This window comes from Crocuta crocuta, unplaced genomic scaffold, assembly GCF_008692635.1.
Source record: "Crocuta crocuta isolate KB4526 unplaced genomic scaffold, BGI_CrCroc_1.0 scaffold56, whole genome shotgun sequence".
Taxonomy (NCBI): Eukaryota; Metazoa; Chordata; class Mammalia; order Carnivora; family Hyaenidae; genus Crocuta; species Crocuta crocuta.
This window is the reverse complement of record NW_027531334.1, coordinates 3,739,061-3,756,073: the sequence shown is the minus strand read 5'-3', so window position 1 is coordinate 3,756,073 and position 17,013 is coordinate 3,739,061. Positions and strand designations below refer to the sequence as shown.

At 44.5% G+C, this 17,013-nt stretch overlaps 1 protein-coding gene across 2 annotated transcripts in view; it reads left to right on the top strand.

Annotated features, from left to right (window-relative positions):
• TMPRSS7 (transmembrane serine protease 7) overlaps nucleotides 1-16,128 on the top strand; it is a 42,891-nt gene extending 26,763 nt beyond the window's left edge. For both annotated transcript variants that reach the window (XM_077771818.1, XM_077771819.1), the window contains 8 exons: nucleotides 44-180; nucleotides 3,025-3,132; nucleotides 5,746-5,856; nucleotides 6,878-6,994; nucleotides 8,151-8,322; nucleotides 10,788-11,056; nucleotides 12,826-12,962; nucleotides 15,131-16,128. In XM_077771818.1, coding sequence (XP_077627944.1) covers nucleotides 44-180; nucleotides 3,025-3,132; nucleotides 5,746-5,856; nucleotides 6,878-6,994; nucleotides 8,151-8,322; nucleotides 10,788-11,056; nucleotides 12,826-12,962; nucleotides 15,131-15,301 — 1,222 coding nt within the window. In that variant the 3' untranslated portion in view covers nucleotides 15,302-16,128. The remainder of the gene's footprint in view (nucleotides 1-43; nucleotides 181-3,024; nucleotides 3,133-5,745; nucleotides 5,857-6,877; nucleotides 6,995-8,150; nucleotides 8,323-10,787; nucleotides 11,057-12,825; nucleotides 12,963-15,130) is intronic.
• The last annotated feature ends 885 nt before the right edge of the window (nucleotides 16,129-17,013 follow it).

Genomic DNA, 17,013 nt, shown 5'->3' with positions numbered 1-17,013 from the left:
AATGCAACCGGCAGACCCTCCTCCCTGACAATTGTCTCCTCAGGTACTGTGGCTCCTACATGGATCACCAGACGATTTTCCGAGTGCCCAGTCCGCTCGCTCACATTCAGCTGCAGTGCAGTTCGAGGCTTTCCGACAAGCCGCTTCTGGTGGAATACGGCAGTTACAACATTAGTCAACGTAAGCCTGGGATTAGCTCCTTAGAAAATCTTAATAAATAGTTAAACAGAGGCTAATACTCTAAAACTCTAAAACTGAGAAATTATGGGATGAAAACTGATTTATTTATGGGGCGCCTGGGTGGGTAAGTGTCTGACTTCAGCTCAGGTCATGATCTAATGGTTCATGGGGCTGAGCCCCTGTCAGGCTCTGTGCTGACAGCAAGGAGCCTGCTTGAGATTCTCTCTCTGCCCCTCTTCCACTCACTCTCTCTTTCTCTCTCAATATAAATATATAAGTAAGTAAATAAATAAATAAACTTTAAAAATGGATTTATTTCTGCTATTTACTATTATATTTTATAATAATACATAAATATATTATAAATGTGTTATATAAAGTGTATAATAAATAATACATAAAATTATGTGTTTATTACTGCCATAGTTTAAATTATAGAAGAAATAATAGAATTATTTGTTACAATTGAAAAATAGTTTCTTACATTATTTCTGAACTATGGGACATGCTATTTCTTTTCTTTTTTTTAATGTTTATTTTGAGAGAGAGAGAGAGCACATGCACGCATAAGCAGGGGAGGGGCAGAGAGAGAGAAAGGAGAGAGAATTCCAAGCAGGTTCTGTGTTGTCAGCAAAGAGACCCATGTGCGGCTTGAATTCATGAACTGTGAGATCATGACCTGAGCCAACATCAAGAGCCAGACGTTCATCTGAATGAGCCACCCAGGGGTACCGCTCTCCTTTTTTTAAATGGGGACAAATCCATTTCTTGATGTATTGTTCTTGCTACTCATAAGTCTTTGTAAATACGATGTTTAGACCAACATTTGGTGGATCACAGGGCAACTGTTGTGACTCACTTTGGCCCGTGACCCATAGGGACAGCTGGTGCTCAAGGAGAGTTCAAACATCAGCCCTCAAATTGTTGCACTTCACACCGAAAACCATGGGAACACTGGCCAGGAAGTGGTCAGTAAGAACAGCAGTGTTTGAGGGAAGTCTTTAGAGCTGGAGAGTGTAGATACTGACTCGGGAAATTCTCCACCCATTTTAAAAGGAGACAAGTAAGGGCTAACCATTTAGGTGACCATGAGGACAAGACTGACAGAAAGCTCATTTAGAACCTTGCTTCTTCGCCAATGTACGTTACACTTCTGAATATCAGAATACTGCAATTTTCAGCAAGAATATAGTAAATAGTGAGTCATTGTTTCTGTTTAAAACTTTTAGTGTTCATTTATTTTTGACAGAGAGAGAGAGAGAGCATGAGTGGGGAAGGGGCAGAGAGAGGGACAGAATCTGACAGAGGATCCAGGCTCTGAGCTGTTAGCACACAGGGCTCAAACTNGTGGGGAAGGGGCAGAGAGAGGGACAGAATCTGACACAGGCTCCAGGCTCTGAGCTGTCAGCACACAGGGCTCAAACCTGTGAACTGCAAGATCATGACCTGCGCTCAAGTCGGGCATTTAACCCATTGAGATACCCCGGTGCCCCATGAGCCTTCTTACTTTTAATTGTTTCCTCAAACTATGAATATTTTTTTAATTTTTTTAAACATTTATTTATTTTTGAGAGACAGAGCATGAGTAGGGGAGAGAGAGAGACAGAATCTGAAGCAGGCTCCAGGCTCTGAGTCATAAGCACGAAACCCTACGCAGGACTCAAACCCATGGACTGTGAGATCATGACCTGAGCCAAAGTTGGATGCTTAACTGACTCAGCCACCCAGGCTCCCCAAACCATGAATATTTTCTAGAAACTGTCCATCCTGTGCCAGTGAGATAGTGGTCGATCTGACCATGCATTTTCCCTCATTATTTTGCACACGGGGAGTGTCTTCGTCAATCCAGGCTACTCTACCACAGACTGGATAGCTTATAAAACACAGAAACTTATTTCTTACAGTTCTGGAGGCTGGAAATCTGAGATCAGGATGCCAGCATGGTCAGGCGAAGGCTCTCTTTGGGTCACAGACTTGTATCCTCAAGTGTGGAAGAGGGTGAGGGAGCTCCGCGGGGCCTCTTTTATAAAGGCATTAATCTTATGCATGAGGCCTCTGCCTTCAACACTTAATTGCCTCCCTGAGGCCCTGTTTCCTAATATCATCACAATGGACACTGGGATATCAACATATGAATTTGTGGGGACCACAGACATTCAGACCAAGGCAGTGAAGAAGGGTTTAGTATTTCTAATATATTTAGCTATAAGCCAGGATTTACAATTTAAGATCAGGCAGGGAATGCATCTTTGGTGAGTGGCCTGGTTGAAGTGGACGGGGAGGCAGAAGGCAGGAGTCCTGAGTTTTGAGGCCAGCCACTAATATCTGCAGGTCCAAGTGTCTAAGATCAGTGGTTACTAATATATTTGAGGACAGAGGTCACTTGATAATGGAATTCAGAGCAGATTCCTCAGAATAATGCGTCTGATCATATGGGATTCAGAGACACCAGAAGGCGATTTATAACTCCCTGGGGAGTCTAAAAGCCTGCACGTTAAGCATGCTGGACTCTAAAGTATCTTCTGGCTTTCGCTTTCTCCAAGTCAATGACAAAGCCGGATTGCTGAGTTGACGGTGGAGGTAGTAGAAGTTTGATTGTACATGTGACGTGGATGCAATGTTGACTCAGAGCTTCTGGTGCATTAGTTTACTCTCCTTGCTCTCCTAAATTCACCTTTTTTGTCCTTCAGTTACCACTACAGCTTGATCGGATAGAGAAATTGTGTAATTACTATGGCTACATTGCCGATTCCTTAACCACCTGACACGTCATTGGTCTTTGTTAATGTGGTCTGGCGACTTTTAGGGACTCACACAAGATTTTCTGTGTTTTATCATCTCTAGCCTGTCCTGTTGGATCTTTTAGATGCTCCTCTGGTTTCTGTGTCCCTCAGGCCCAGCGATGTGATGGAGTAAATGACTGCTTTGATGAAAGTGATGAGCTTTTCTGTGGTGGGTATTCAAGTTTTATGATGGCTTTCTTAGGAAGAAATAGCTTTTCTGGGCCACTGAGTCTATTGGCATATATCATGGGTCTTTGTAGCTGTTATCTATTGCTGCATAACAAGCAACCATAAACCTCAGTCGCTTACAGCAATCATTTATTCTGGGCCATACATCCAAGGGTTGTATAAGATATGACACGTCTACCTGGGCTCAGGTGGGTGGCTGTGCATTAAGCAACAGGTCCTCATAAACTTGGTTCTTTCCAGGTAGGTCAGGCCTACCCCCCCATGGCTCTTTTCCTCATTGAACTTCTGGGCTAGCCATGGCAGGGTAGAGGTAAAGGAGGGGGGAGCAAAATCACATGGCTCTTCTTAGGGTCTGGGCTTGGAATTGGCACGCCTTCACTTACGTTATAGTCCATCAAAGTGAGTCATATAGCTAAGGCCATAGTCAAGGGTCAGGCATGTTTACATGTGTATGTGTATGTGCATGTTTACACTGCACACTTTGGGGTCATGGCAAGGATTGGGGGTGTACAATATTACCACAGGGAGTGAGAATCTGTGGCCAATAATTTAATCAAACACAATCTGAAACTAACAATCCTATTTTAAAGGACAGATCTTTTATCTAGAGAGAAGCTCAGAATCTGCAGAGAAGTAAACTCTTTGAACGTGTTGATTTATGGAGCATAGTTGTTGTGAATGAAAGGATTATTATTAACATAATTACCAGTACAGTTTGCATCAGCATTACATCTGCAATGACTAAGAGATAGGGTGTTGGATATTCTTATTTTGGACAGAGATTCTCTTTCTTGGTTTTTCATTACTATTTGCACATCATTCTTTTTTTTTTTAATATTTTTATTTATTTCTAGGAGAGAGAGAGAGAGAGACAGCATGAGCAGGGGAGGGTCAGGGAGAGAGGGAGATACAGACTCTGAAATAGGCTCCAGGCTCTGAGCTGGCAGTCAACACAGAGCCCGACGCAGGGCTCCAACCCATGAACCGCGAGATCATGACCTAAGTGAAAGTCGGACGCTTAACCGACTAAGCCACCCAGGTGCCCCAATTTGCACATCATTCTTGACTCTACCTCCAGTTTCAAGGAGTAATATGGGGAGGATAAAGTTCACCAGACCATATGACACCACTGGCAACTCTTTCTCCTAAGGACCATTGTGATGGTGAAGCTATTTAATTTCTTTCATATTCTTGGAGAAATGTTACAGTTCATATAACTAACTGAAAAAAGTATATTCATGAAAAATAACCCATGGTTCTGCCCCTGTATTTTGTTTTTGACAAAACGAAATAAAAGTCTCGTAACATATGGTTAATTGACCTTTCCAATCTACAGGGTTTTCTGTTGCTTAAGAAAATAAATACTGGCCACTATATACTGATTGAGGTTGCTGGTATTTTTTATATTATTATAGTTTCCTGCTATGATGCTCCAAACAAAAGTGATTATTGTTACTTTATCAGAAGGACTGTTTTGGGTAATCATTTATCACATGTGATGATCACAATAATCACAATGAGTATTTATCATTGTGCCATTTTGGAAACCATTCTCTAGGAGTCAGCTAGGTACTCCCGGAAGCTCAGTGAGCTATTTCAGGGTAGCAATATCCTCTGTTTGTTACCCCCGGCCCCCAACAAGAGATGTGGCTGAAAAAAGGGAGCAGATAACAAAAATGATCACTTTTCACAAAACCAGAAACGTCTAGGAATCATAGACAGCCTTCAAAGAGTGCTTGCTAATATAACTGTGCCTGTCACTTGCCCAAAGGCAATTCATGAAAATATTCCAAAGAAGAATGATTATGATAGATTGACAATGCGGTTTTCTAATTCAGGAAATGGATGGCTCAGGGCAAAATCTTTTTTTTTTTTTTAAATTTTAGATTGAGAAGAGCATGAGCTGGGGAGAGGGAGGAGAGAGAGAGAGAGAGAGAGAGAAAGAGAGAGGATCTTAAGCAGACTTCACGCTCAGTATGGACCCCAACACAGGGCTTGATCCCATGACCCGTCATGACCTGAGCGGAAATCAAGAGTCGGATGCTCCACCGACTGAGCCACACAGATGCCCCAGGGCAAAGTGATTTTAGCAAGAGGTTTCCAGACACACAGACTATGAGCCTGTTGTCTTTCAAGAGCTCACATTTATTAATGTAGGTAACAAACCTTTAATGAGCACCTACTTTGTAGTCAGAGACTTGAGGTGCAGAGATGAATAAAACAAAACCCCTCAATTTAAGGATACTCTCATTTTCTTTAGAAAGGTAGACAAGTTTAATTTAAGTAACAGCTTATGACTTTTGTCGTCTTTCAAAGAAAATCTCATGAGGCATTTAATTGTAATTAGGGAAACAAACTGGCAGAGTGTAACACACTTATGTGAAAGCAAAAACCTGACCTGAGAGACGCAAAGCACTAGGAATGATAACGTCACAACCTCTGCTTTTCTCATGAAGGTGTCAGTTTTGAGGAAAACACACTTGTGTTTTATGTCAGTCATCTGAGCCATTCGCCGCGTCGGAGGGGCGCTGCTGGGGCTCAGAGGCCCGCTGAGGTGTCAGGCTCGTGAGCTTTCTGTCTGTTCTCATTCTAGCGACTCTTCACCCCGCCTGCAACGCCAGCTCCTTCAGGCAGCCTGGCCCTCTGGTCTGTGACGGCTTCAGGGACTGTGAGGATGGTCAGGATGAGCAGAACTGCACTCAAAGTGAGGGAGCGTCCTCTGCCCTCTGATGTGTTTCCTGTACACCCTTCTAAGTCGGAACTGGAATACCTCCGCGGGGTTCAGGCAACTGACTTGCCCTGGTTTTCCCAGGACCTCCCCTGTTCCTGGGGAGTCCTCCTGGCCCCAGGCAAAAGGGGACAGTTGGTCCCACTAACCGGGGTTGGGTGTGTGTGCTGTGTGTGTATGGGTCCATGTGGGTATGGGAAGATTTTCATTGCTTACTTGCTTTTTTCTTTTTTTTAACTTAAAAAATATTGTTTAATGTCATATTATATTTTAGAGAGAGAGAGACAGAGTGCAAGTGGGGGAGGGGCAGAGAGAGAGAGACACACACAGAATCTGAAGAAGGGTCCAGGCTCTGAGCTGTCAGCACAGAGCCTGATGTGGGGCTCAAACTCACAAACCTTGAGGTCATGACCTGAGCCGAAGTCGGATGCTCAACCGACTGAGCCGCCCAGATGCCCTGCTTACTTGCTTTTAGTGCTGCTCGAGACTAACAGATGCTGAGGATGTGGTGGTGGGACTTGCCAGACACCATGATGGGACACGCTGTATTCTAGCCCCTGCAGAAACACCTATCACGAGAGGTGTGAGCAAATGTGCTGTGAGTCACAGAGTCGCCCACTTTCCCCCTGCTGGTAGAAAGGGATTGAATATGGTATTGATTGGTACTCAAACTTTTCTTGGAGAACAAGACAAAATAATTAATAGCAAAGACGCCATGGCCTAAAGCTACCGATACAGCCAACTGCTTTGCATCTCACCTCTAGTGGAAGAAAGGAGAGGCCATCGGATTGCTTGTTAACAGGTGCGCCTGCCTTACTCCACGGAGGTGAGGGGCCTGGTCTCGGCCAGGGTTGCCCCATCACCCTCTGCCAGGTTTTCTAGAGCAGCAAATACCTCTGTCATGGCTGCACCGTCCTCGCGGGATGAAGCCGAGCGTCATTCACTCGAGTCTGTTTCTGGGCAGGAAAAACTTCTTCCCTTTTCTGTTCATTTTTAGGCATTCCATGTAACAGCAGAACTTTTAAGTGTGGCAATGATATTTGCTTTAGGAAACAAAATGCACAATGTGATGGGACAGTGGATTGCCCAGACGGAAGCGACGAACAAGGCTGCAGTGAGTAGAAACATGTTCCTTCTGACTCCCCATATTCCTTCCTCAGTTCACCAGTTTTCCATTTGCATTCCCTTCTTGGTGTAAATCGCCCCGGCAAAAGTTGAAATGGGTTCGGGGGAGAATAGTAAATATTGGTGAACTGCATCTGAAATGGTTTCTCAAAATTAAAAACTCTGGGGGTGCCTAGGTGGTTAGGTTGGTTAAGCCTCGGACTCTGGATTTTGGCTTAGGTCATGATCTCACAGTTTGTGGGATCGAGCCCCACATCAGGCTCTGTGCAGACAGCACATAGCCTGCTTGGGATTCTCCCGGCCACCTCTCTCTCCCCCATCCCACCCCCCGCCCCTGCCCTGCTCGCACATGCTCTCTCTCATGCTCTAAATAAATAAATAAATAAATAAACAAACAAACTAAAAACAGTTCTAGAGTGGATTCTATCTGCTTTCTGATAATAAGCATTAAAGCACCAGATGTTAATAATGAGAACTCTCACATTCTAAGAATTCTAATCAAGGGAGAAGTTCCTAAATTAAAAAAAAAATCCATTAGAAAAGAAATAGATATGGGAACACAGCAGATGACTGTTACTTAGGCCTTATGTTATGATCAATGCCAAGTGCTGCTTCTTTCTTCAGCTATGACCCAAGGACTGTAATCTGCCCTATGTGGTTCCTAATTGCCCAGGCAGCAGCATGTTAATGATGCATAGTTATCGATACTATTTACACTGGAAAATAATTGCTCTGATCACTAGTTTTCCTTAGCAGGTTTTCATTTGTCTTGGACTTAGAAATTCTCTCCCAAAGCCTTCCTTTCAAATCAGCATGGCTCTAAAGACATTCTCAAATCCTATTGCCTTTTGAACTAACCTTTTCCTCTCTAATAATCTAAGCCTCACGGCTACTGTTCATATCAGGGCAGCTGTTGCTAACAAGTCCCCTCCTCCTGTCATGTGATTTATTAAATGGAGACTCTCTCTCCTGGCCAGTTTTCAGGAGGAGGGAGTGGTTTATTGGTGCCTTTTCTCTAGATAAGCAAGAGGTTTTAAATTGCTTGCCTGGTTACGTCAGTTCCCGATGTAGCGCTACACCTGACTTAATTTCCGGTTTTTCTTACAAGTGTGCTTTTAAATCATATGGTCCTTCCTTTCCTCAAGGCTGCAGCAGGAGTTCCTCCACCCTCCGCCGCATCATTGGAGGAACTGACACCCAGGAAGGGGGCTGGCCTTGGCAAGTCAGCCTCCACTTTGTGGGATCTGCCTACTGCGGAGCCTCGGTCATCTCCAGGGAGTGGCTTCTTTCTGCGGCCCACTGTTTCCATGGAAACAGGTAGGACATCTCAGTTCGTACTCTGTGATGGCGCCTCTCATCACAGACCACACATCTGTGAAGCTGTGGAAGGAAGCTGCCGCTGGAGACATCTCATCAATTCAAATGGTGTGTGTGTGTGTGTGTGTGTGTGTGCGCGCGCGCGCGCGCGTGCGTGTGGAGCATGGTCGCTCCACATGGGGCATGGTCGCTGGACTTCTATTTAGACTGGAACAGCAATGATTCTGCACCCAATTTCCAATGTGGTATTGGCGGGAGGGTTCTCACACCACCAAGCAATTCTGTGACACCAGCTGAGCGTCTTACAGTCTACCTGATAGGGTCAGATTAAACCGGTTAAGACCAGGAAGACTCCCTCCTCCCCTACTTCAGCAGGGGTGAGTCCAGGTTGTTACCAGTACTTCTGGCCCACTGGCTATAGACAGGAGGTTCCAACCATCCGTTGCTTGGCTTGATTGATTTGCTTGAGCAATTCATAGAACTCAGAGGAACATTTTACTTTCTAGATCACTGGTTTATTGTAAAAGGGTATAACTCAGGAACAAGCAGATGGAAGAGACACACAGGGCAATGTTTAGGGAAAGGGCGAGAAGCTTTCATGGTGCTCCAGGTGCACCGCTCTCCCTGAATCTCCACGTGTCTTCCAACCCAGAAGCTCTCTGAACCCTATCCTTCTGGGTGTTTATACAGGCTTCATTACAAAGGCATGATTGACTACACCATTGGCCATTGGCGATGGATTCAACCTCCAGCCCTCCCTCCCCGCTCCTCAGAGGTCACTGAGTGGGACTGGAAGTTCCAACCCTCCAATCACAGCGTTGGTTTTCCTGGCACCCAGCTCCCAGCCTTAGGTGGGGTCCAAAAGTTACTCATTAACATAACAATGGAACAAAAGACAGCTTTGTGACTCTATTCACTTAGGAAACTCCAAGGGTTTAGGGGCTCTGTGCCAAAATGAGATGAAGATCAAATACAGTAAAATCTTGGACTGTGAGTAACTTGTTCTGCAGGTGTTCTGCAAGATGGGAAAACATTTCTAATAATTTTTTTAAATTTGCCATTAAAAATTTTTTGGTGTTTATTTAAAAAGAAATTCTTAATGTTTGTTCATTTTTGAGAGAGACAGAGTGTGAGCTGGGGAGGGACAGAGAGAGGGAGACAGAATCCAGAGCAGACTCCAGGCTGTGAGCTGTCAGCACACAGTGTGATGCGGAGCTGGAACTCATGAACCTTGAGACCATGACCTGAGATGAAGTTGGGAACTTAACCGACTGAACCACCCAGGTGGCCTTCTAATAAATTTTAACTTGATAAGTGAGCGATGTCTTGCAATACGAGTAGTGAGTAGTATATGATGCCAAACATCACATGATCACAACTGAGCCAATGGTTTTTCTCTCTCTCCTTCTTTCTCTGCGGGATTGTGGGTAATCATCTCCCATGCTCGGATGCTCTGTCTCAGGCCAAGGTGTTTGGCAGAAATCAGTGATTTTTCGGAACATTGGAAGGCGCCCACAACTGGCACTAGTGTATTTTTTGTCACGTCAAAGCACCTATGGACAGTCCTTTGCTTTTCCATTCAAGAGAAAGCTTAGGAATGCTCTGCTTCGTTCTAGGTCAGGCTGCCTGCAGATGGAGACCCTTTCCTCTACTGCCTTACTGCCAGTTACATTAAATACAGTATACGACAGGAGTTTATTAATACTGCCCTGTAGTCAGCATACGCAATGGTCCCCATGCAGAAAAAGATTCCATTGAGCCAATACATAGCAGTGATTCCGGTAGTGACAGTATAAGTCATCCTACACAATAACCCTCTTCTCTCTTGTCTCCCCCTCATCAGCCATGAAGGTATCTTAAGGTAAGTGCAGGTGAGTTTGTTCAGAATTAGAATTCTGGAAGGATTGACAAAGAGTGGGGCCCTTGTGAATCGTCATGCTTGAGCAGTTAGAGCCATGACCTTTAAGTTTTCTGGCAGATGACAAGAAGGAATGTCATTAAATTCCTGCTTATAGCACTTTGATTTCTAAACTATCTTGGAATTCATATCATCGGAATTTGGCAAAAAGATACCCAGACTGCTGTCTTACTGGCCCCGTCTGTCCCCATCAGCTGCCTTTGTCAGCACGAAAGAGGAAAAATGTCACAACGTAATTCCAGCCACTCACATTCTTGTCCAGCTATCGGGGGCCACAGAAATTCCAGCAGTTCCTTAGGATGGGTGAGGGGATTGTCGGGAACACAGAGGCCATGCACCAGCCCTATCACATCTTACTTCATCTCTGGTTTTACCAGGAGACAAGGGAGGCTCAGAAAAAGGTGTGCTCTTCACCCTGTCAGTGGACAGAGCCAGGGACTATGACAGGAACTGAAAGGTCGCCTTCATCTGTCTGCAGATGGCTTCTATCCAAACCATGTGTGGCCCTTGAAGCCACTGACTTCGTGCTCCGTTCCTTTTCCACCAGGCTGTCAGACCCCACGCCATGGACTGCTCACCTCGGGATGTATGTGCAGGGGAATGCCAAGTTTGTCTCCGCGGTGAAGAGAATCGTGGTCCATGAGTACTATAATAGTCAGACCTTCGACTATGATATCGCTCTGCTACAGCTCAGTACGGCCTGGCCCGAGACCCTGAAACAGCTCATTCAGCCAATATGCATTCCTCCCGCTGGCCAGAAAGTGCGCGGTGGAGAGAAGTGCTGGGTAACTGGCTGGGGCCGAAGGCACGAAGCAGGTATGTGTATGAATGAATGGTCATACCCTCTCCTTCCAGATAATACCAACTTTTGCTGATGTAATGCTATGGGGTTCACAGAGAGTTATATATATATATAAATATATATAAAGTTTATTTATTTTAAGAGAGAGCACAAGCAGGTGAAAGGCAGAGAGGAGAGACAGAATCCCAAGCAGGCTCCTCACCATGAGCTCAGCAGACCCCGATGTGGGGCTCGAACCCACGAACCATGAGATCATGACCTGAGCCGAGATCAAGAGTCAAATACTTAACCGACTGAGCCACCCAGGTGCCCCACAGAGAAAGTTTTTGTATATGGTCTCATTCGAGCCTCCTGATGATTCTGAGAAGTAGAATGGAGGAAGGTGTTACTATTCCTGTTTGGTGATGTTCTTCCCTTACCCCTAAAAGAAGCAAGACCCACCTCGTAAGGGGAACGGTCTATGAGCCAGGCAAGATTGGATAGATAACATGGGCCCTTTTCAAACTTTGAGGGGTTTGCTAGGTTTTCCATGATAGAAGAGCAGTTCCTCTTTACTTTGAGGTTCCCTTTCATCCAAAGCAGTGACTCCTTTTCTTAAAGAAGAGGACACCCACACCCACACCTCCCCCACGCTATTGTGTCAACTCAGGCTGCTGTCTTGAGAACTATGCAAGTATGTCCTTCGCAAGGGTAAGTGTGCCCAGGGGAATGAGAGTCAGGGCTGAGAACCAGCCTGCGTCAGCTCCCCAGATGGCACGTTCAGTCCTGAGGGTCACATCAGCCTAGAATCTGTCCACCCAGAGGGGACGCCTCTTTACAATTCCTTCACCAGAGGAGACATCTTTATTATTATGCAGAAAGTTCAGGCTCGTAGGGATGTCCCTACATCTGCTCTGGCCAAGGTTTTTCATTTTTCATGGCCTAGGATTCATGGTTGATTCTGACTGCGTAGCAAGGGGAATAAGCCACAGTTTGTATGTACCTCCTCAGAGGTTAGGGTTAATGCTTTCCCTCAGCTCCCGTGCATCCGATTCCTCTGCAGCCATTGCCAAATCTTGAATCTTACCCTTGGCCTTGTCTTGACATTGTGGGCAAATGTCCAAAGATGCATCGTGGGCAGCTTCTCAAGGCCTCACTGCCGTTGTTTAGTTAATGCGGTCACAGTAGCCTGCTGGGGTCTCAGGGTCCTAATGAGGGAGGGCAGCTAAGCTGGGCTCGAACACCTATAATCTATTAGGACTGTGCTCAGGGCTTTAACTACATTATTCTGTATCGCAGGAGGGAAGAGTCTATTCAACCAGTTTATCGTGAGACATTTCCTTTAAAAGCATGAGTGTGCGCGTGTTTATTTTTCTGAATCATCTTACCCCAACAGGTTAAAAAAGGAAGTGAAAGGGCTATAGACAAACAGATGTGTTTTTATGGTTCCCAGAAGTCTCCCACATATCAGTTTATGTTGGTCCACTTACAGGGTGGGCCTCTCGACCCACAGGTATAGTAACTGCTATGACTCATAGTCCCACCGAAAGCCGGAAGTACATGGCTCAGGGACGCAGGTGATTGAGTCAGACCTTGGGTCAGAATCCTGCCCTGTTACCTCCTCGCTGTGCGCCAGTGGCCCAGTCCCTCTATTTCTTCCTCAGCAAAATAGGGACGATAAAGCAATTTACAGGGTAAAAAATCACCATGAGGATAAAAGGAGATAATGTGAGTTAAATGGTGTCATAAAACCCTGGATAAGTGTAATCACCACCATGAATTCCACTTCCACTGTGTTTTCCAGACAATAAAGGCTCCCCAGTTTTGCAGCAAGCAGAGGTGGAGCTCATTGAGCAAACCCTCTGTGTTTCCACCTATGGGATCATCACTTCACGGATGCTCTGCGCGGGGGTCCTGTCGGGCAAGAGAGATGCGTGCAGGGTAAGCCGTCTTGCCTTCCCGGTGCCTAGGCTGTTGCACTTTCCAGAAACACTTTCACGTTTCACTTAGACAACACGGGGAAAGAACTAGGGCAGGTATTTCCCTTAATTCAGATATTAATTATAATCTTGTTGGCTAAGATCAGGGAAAGGTGATGAAATAATTAGGTCTGTGAAACTCAGTTTTCTAGTTCCTTTGTATTTTGCTGCAACATTGAGAAAATGAGATTAGTATTTATCACCCTGCTGTGATTTATGGTCTTATAACCAACCGACAACTAAAAAACAAGGCAGCTCTCCCTCTCTCTCCCTCACGCCCCCTGGATGGCTCGCGGTGCTTTAGGGTCCTTAAGGGCTGTTTCCCTTCTCAGATGCCAGAGTTTTAATTCACTTGCTCCATTGATGCGTAGGCTGGGGGACGGGAAAGAGTGGCAGAGAGGTGACAGAGGGCACTCATTCGTCTGCCTCTGGTTAGGCCCCCCGACAGGGGTAAAGTAGGAGTTCACCTTCACAGAGACTTTTCTCTAAGTCTCAGATTCCAGTCTACACAGATATGGAGCTATATGGTTGCCAGAAGGCATACAGCTGAGTCAGAGGATGAAGGGGGCGGTGGGAGCCATTCCTACATCTTTCCACAATGTTGGCCATCACGCCACAAACACTCATCTTATTAAAATAATGAATTTTGTCTCCTGAGCCCCTATTTTGTGGCAAGCACTGTGCTAGATCCTTTACATAAATCCATTCAAATCTGTGTCTCAGCTGCTTCCCGGAGCTACTCAGTTATATAGTCCCGTTCCACATTTCTCCAGAGCTTACAGGTTAAATTAGACTGAGTAGAGTTGATGTGGTGACAATTAAAATAAAAACAACCGGGGGCACCTGGGTGGCTCAGTCGGTTAAGCGTCCGACTTCAACTCAGGTCATGATCTCACAGTTTGTGGGTTCGAGCCCCGAGTCGGGCTCTGTGCTGACAGCTAGCTCAGAGTCTGGAGCCTGTCTTCAGATTCTGTGTCTCCCCCTCTCTCTGACCCTTCCCTGCTCACGTTGTCTCTCTCTCTCTCTCTCAGAAGTGAATAAAATATTTAAAAAAATTTTTAAAATAAAAAATAAAAAAAATAAAAACATCCCACTTACTCTACTAGTCAGAATTCACCCAATCCGGGCTAGAATTAGGGGGTGGGATTCAGGGGTGAATTTAGAATGCTTTTTAATCTTTGCTTCTGGCTAAGTTGCAACTTACCTGTCCTCCAAACTGTAAAACTTAAGCCCGGACGGACGTTATAATTTAAAGGATGGATACTCTAGGAATGATGTTTAAACTTTAAATTCTTTTAGTCTTTGCTTTGTGGAGGTGAGATATCAGAAGGGACTCTCATATGGGGGTGATTTGTCTGTGGTGGCTGTGGGCCAGTGATCCTTAAGGTTGCCTCTGACCGTGGGGCCTGGCCAACCAGACAGGGCTTTTCCATCTTCTGTCATCAGCCAACCACTGATTTTGCACGGCCCAGAGGCAGAGGTCCACTTTCCAAGATAGCCATGACACACAGTTGCTGTCGGGGCTAAATGACCCAACATAGTGCTTGGCACAGAGCTTACGCTAAATAAATGTTAGCCGTTATTATATTACTACTACTAGTACTACTACTACTGCTGCTGCTATTTCTACTATTATTGAGGCTTGTTTTTTGGAGTATGTGAGAGTTGTTTCTGCTACAAGAAAATTTTTATTTATTTATTTATTTATTTATTTATTTTTGAGAGAGAACAGGGAAGGGGCAGAGGGAGAGGGAGAGAGAGAAGAGCCTAACACAGGCCTCCATTTCATGATGCATGACCTGAGCCGAAATCAAGAGTCAGCTGCTTAACTGCCTGAGCTGCCCCGACGCCCCGCCCGCCTCTGCCCTTCGGAATATTCTAAAGATACTCTTGGCCTAAAGATTTAAGTTTCTTACAATAAATGCAGCATTTTGATTTTAGGGAGACTAATTCCAAAATGACACTAGAAGTTTCACGTTATTTCCTGACTCTTCCCCAAACTGTGTCATAATTGGAAAGTGAAAACCTTCCAAAATGAGAGTTTTGAATACAATCCATTAGACACATTAATGACAAAATTGATGATCATGGGACATAGGTACTTCAGACTTACATTACCTTCTCCTGTAGGGAGATTCGGGTGGACCTTTATCTTGTCGAAGAAAAAGTGATGGAAGATGGATTTTGACCGGCATCGTTAGCTGGGGACACGGATGTGGAAGACCGAACTTCCCTGGTGTTTACACAAGAGTGTCAAACTTTGTTCCCTGGATTCATAAATATGTCCCTTCTCTTTTGTAAAAGTACAAGTTGGAGTTTTGCCTATGATTTCTGTGATAGATTCTTTTAAAAAGAATGCAGTAATTATCAATAAAATGACACTCAGTTTTTTTCTTCTGTAAATTTCAGGTTACATATACGTGGTATTTATTGGAAGGCAAAAAAAAGAATATGTATTTTATTCCATGAAAAATTGCCTCGAGGATAGAGCTGTATTTCTTTATTTTTTTATTTGAGAGAGAGAAAGAGAGAGAGAGAGAGCAAGTGGGGATGGAGTGGGGGATCCATCCATGCAGGGCTCCACGTGGGCCTTGATCTCAAGATCCTAGGATCAAGACGTGAGCTTAACCACCTAAGCCACCAATGTGACCCAGAGCTATATTTATTTTTTTAATATTTTATTTATTTTGAGAGAGAGAGAGAGAAAGCATGAGGAGGGGAGAGTCAAGGAGAAGGGGAGAGAGAGAGAATGCCAAGCAGGCTCCATACTGTCAGTGCTGAACCCAACATGGGGCTCAACTCAGAAGCGTGAGATCATGACCTGAGCCACAGTCAAACACTTGACTGACTGCCACCTAGGCGCCCCTGAGCTCTATTCATTGTTAAGCATCAAAGAGCCATTGATTCAGGAATGGGAGAAATCTAAAGTGATAAAAGGGGCACCCGGGTGGCTCAGTCAGTTGAGGCCTCTGACTCTAGGTTTCTGCTCAAGTCATGACCTCGTGGTCGCGGAATCAAATCCTGCATCAGGCTCCCTGCTGTCAGCCTGCTTGGGATTCTCTCTCTCTCTCTCTCTCTCTCTCTCTTTTCTCCCTCTGTTCCTCCCCTGCTTGTTCACATGCATGCTCTCTCTCAAAATAAATAAATAAATTTTAAAAAATAAAATAAGAAATGGGTGAGGTGCTCAGGAATTAACTCTTTAATTTATGTTTCTATTCAAGGTATAGATATTTAGAAGGATTTAGGCAAATCTGATTTGTTAAAATAAAAAATTCTATTAAAATTGCCTGATTTCAGCGTTCTAATAAACTTAAACTCACAAAAATGTCTTCTTTATAAATGCACATAAACCTAAGTTCAGTTATTGACAAAGGAAGTACCTTTATTGTTGGTGTCCAGTCTAATTTTGTGTAACCACATCATAACAGACTTTCCTCAGCCCTGACACATGGGAACATTGTGTGCAGAGAGACCAACCAGCCAACCAACAAAGCTGACAGTCAGGGATCTTCACTAAAATCAGGACATGAAGCATCACGGTAGTTTGATTGAAAGCAATTCCATGGAATTTAAGGATTTGTGACAATACCGGTCAACAGTTGAATGATAAGGGAGTTTTTTGATGATTGTTTTGAAAGTTAAAATTTTCAGAAATATTAGCATCTGGCTTCTGCTTTTTTTTTTTTTTTTTTAATAAAATTCCAATGACCAGGACTTACTTTTACCTTCAGGGCCTTACAGCTCCGAGCATAGTTGTAAACCTATAGGTCATGCTCAACACATCATAGTTATTGATTTATTTGATCTTGATTTAGAGAGTCTCATACTTGATCTCAGAATAAGCTTTCCATGAACAGAGGCCAGACTTAACAACACCGACTGGGTGAAACCAGCAGGAAGGAGAAGAATATCAGTTGTTTTCCCCTGGACAAAGTCAAAGGACTCATAACAATACCATTTTTAAGTAGGGGCCAGAATAATGAAAATAGTTTTCATGGGGCCTCAGAAGATCT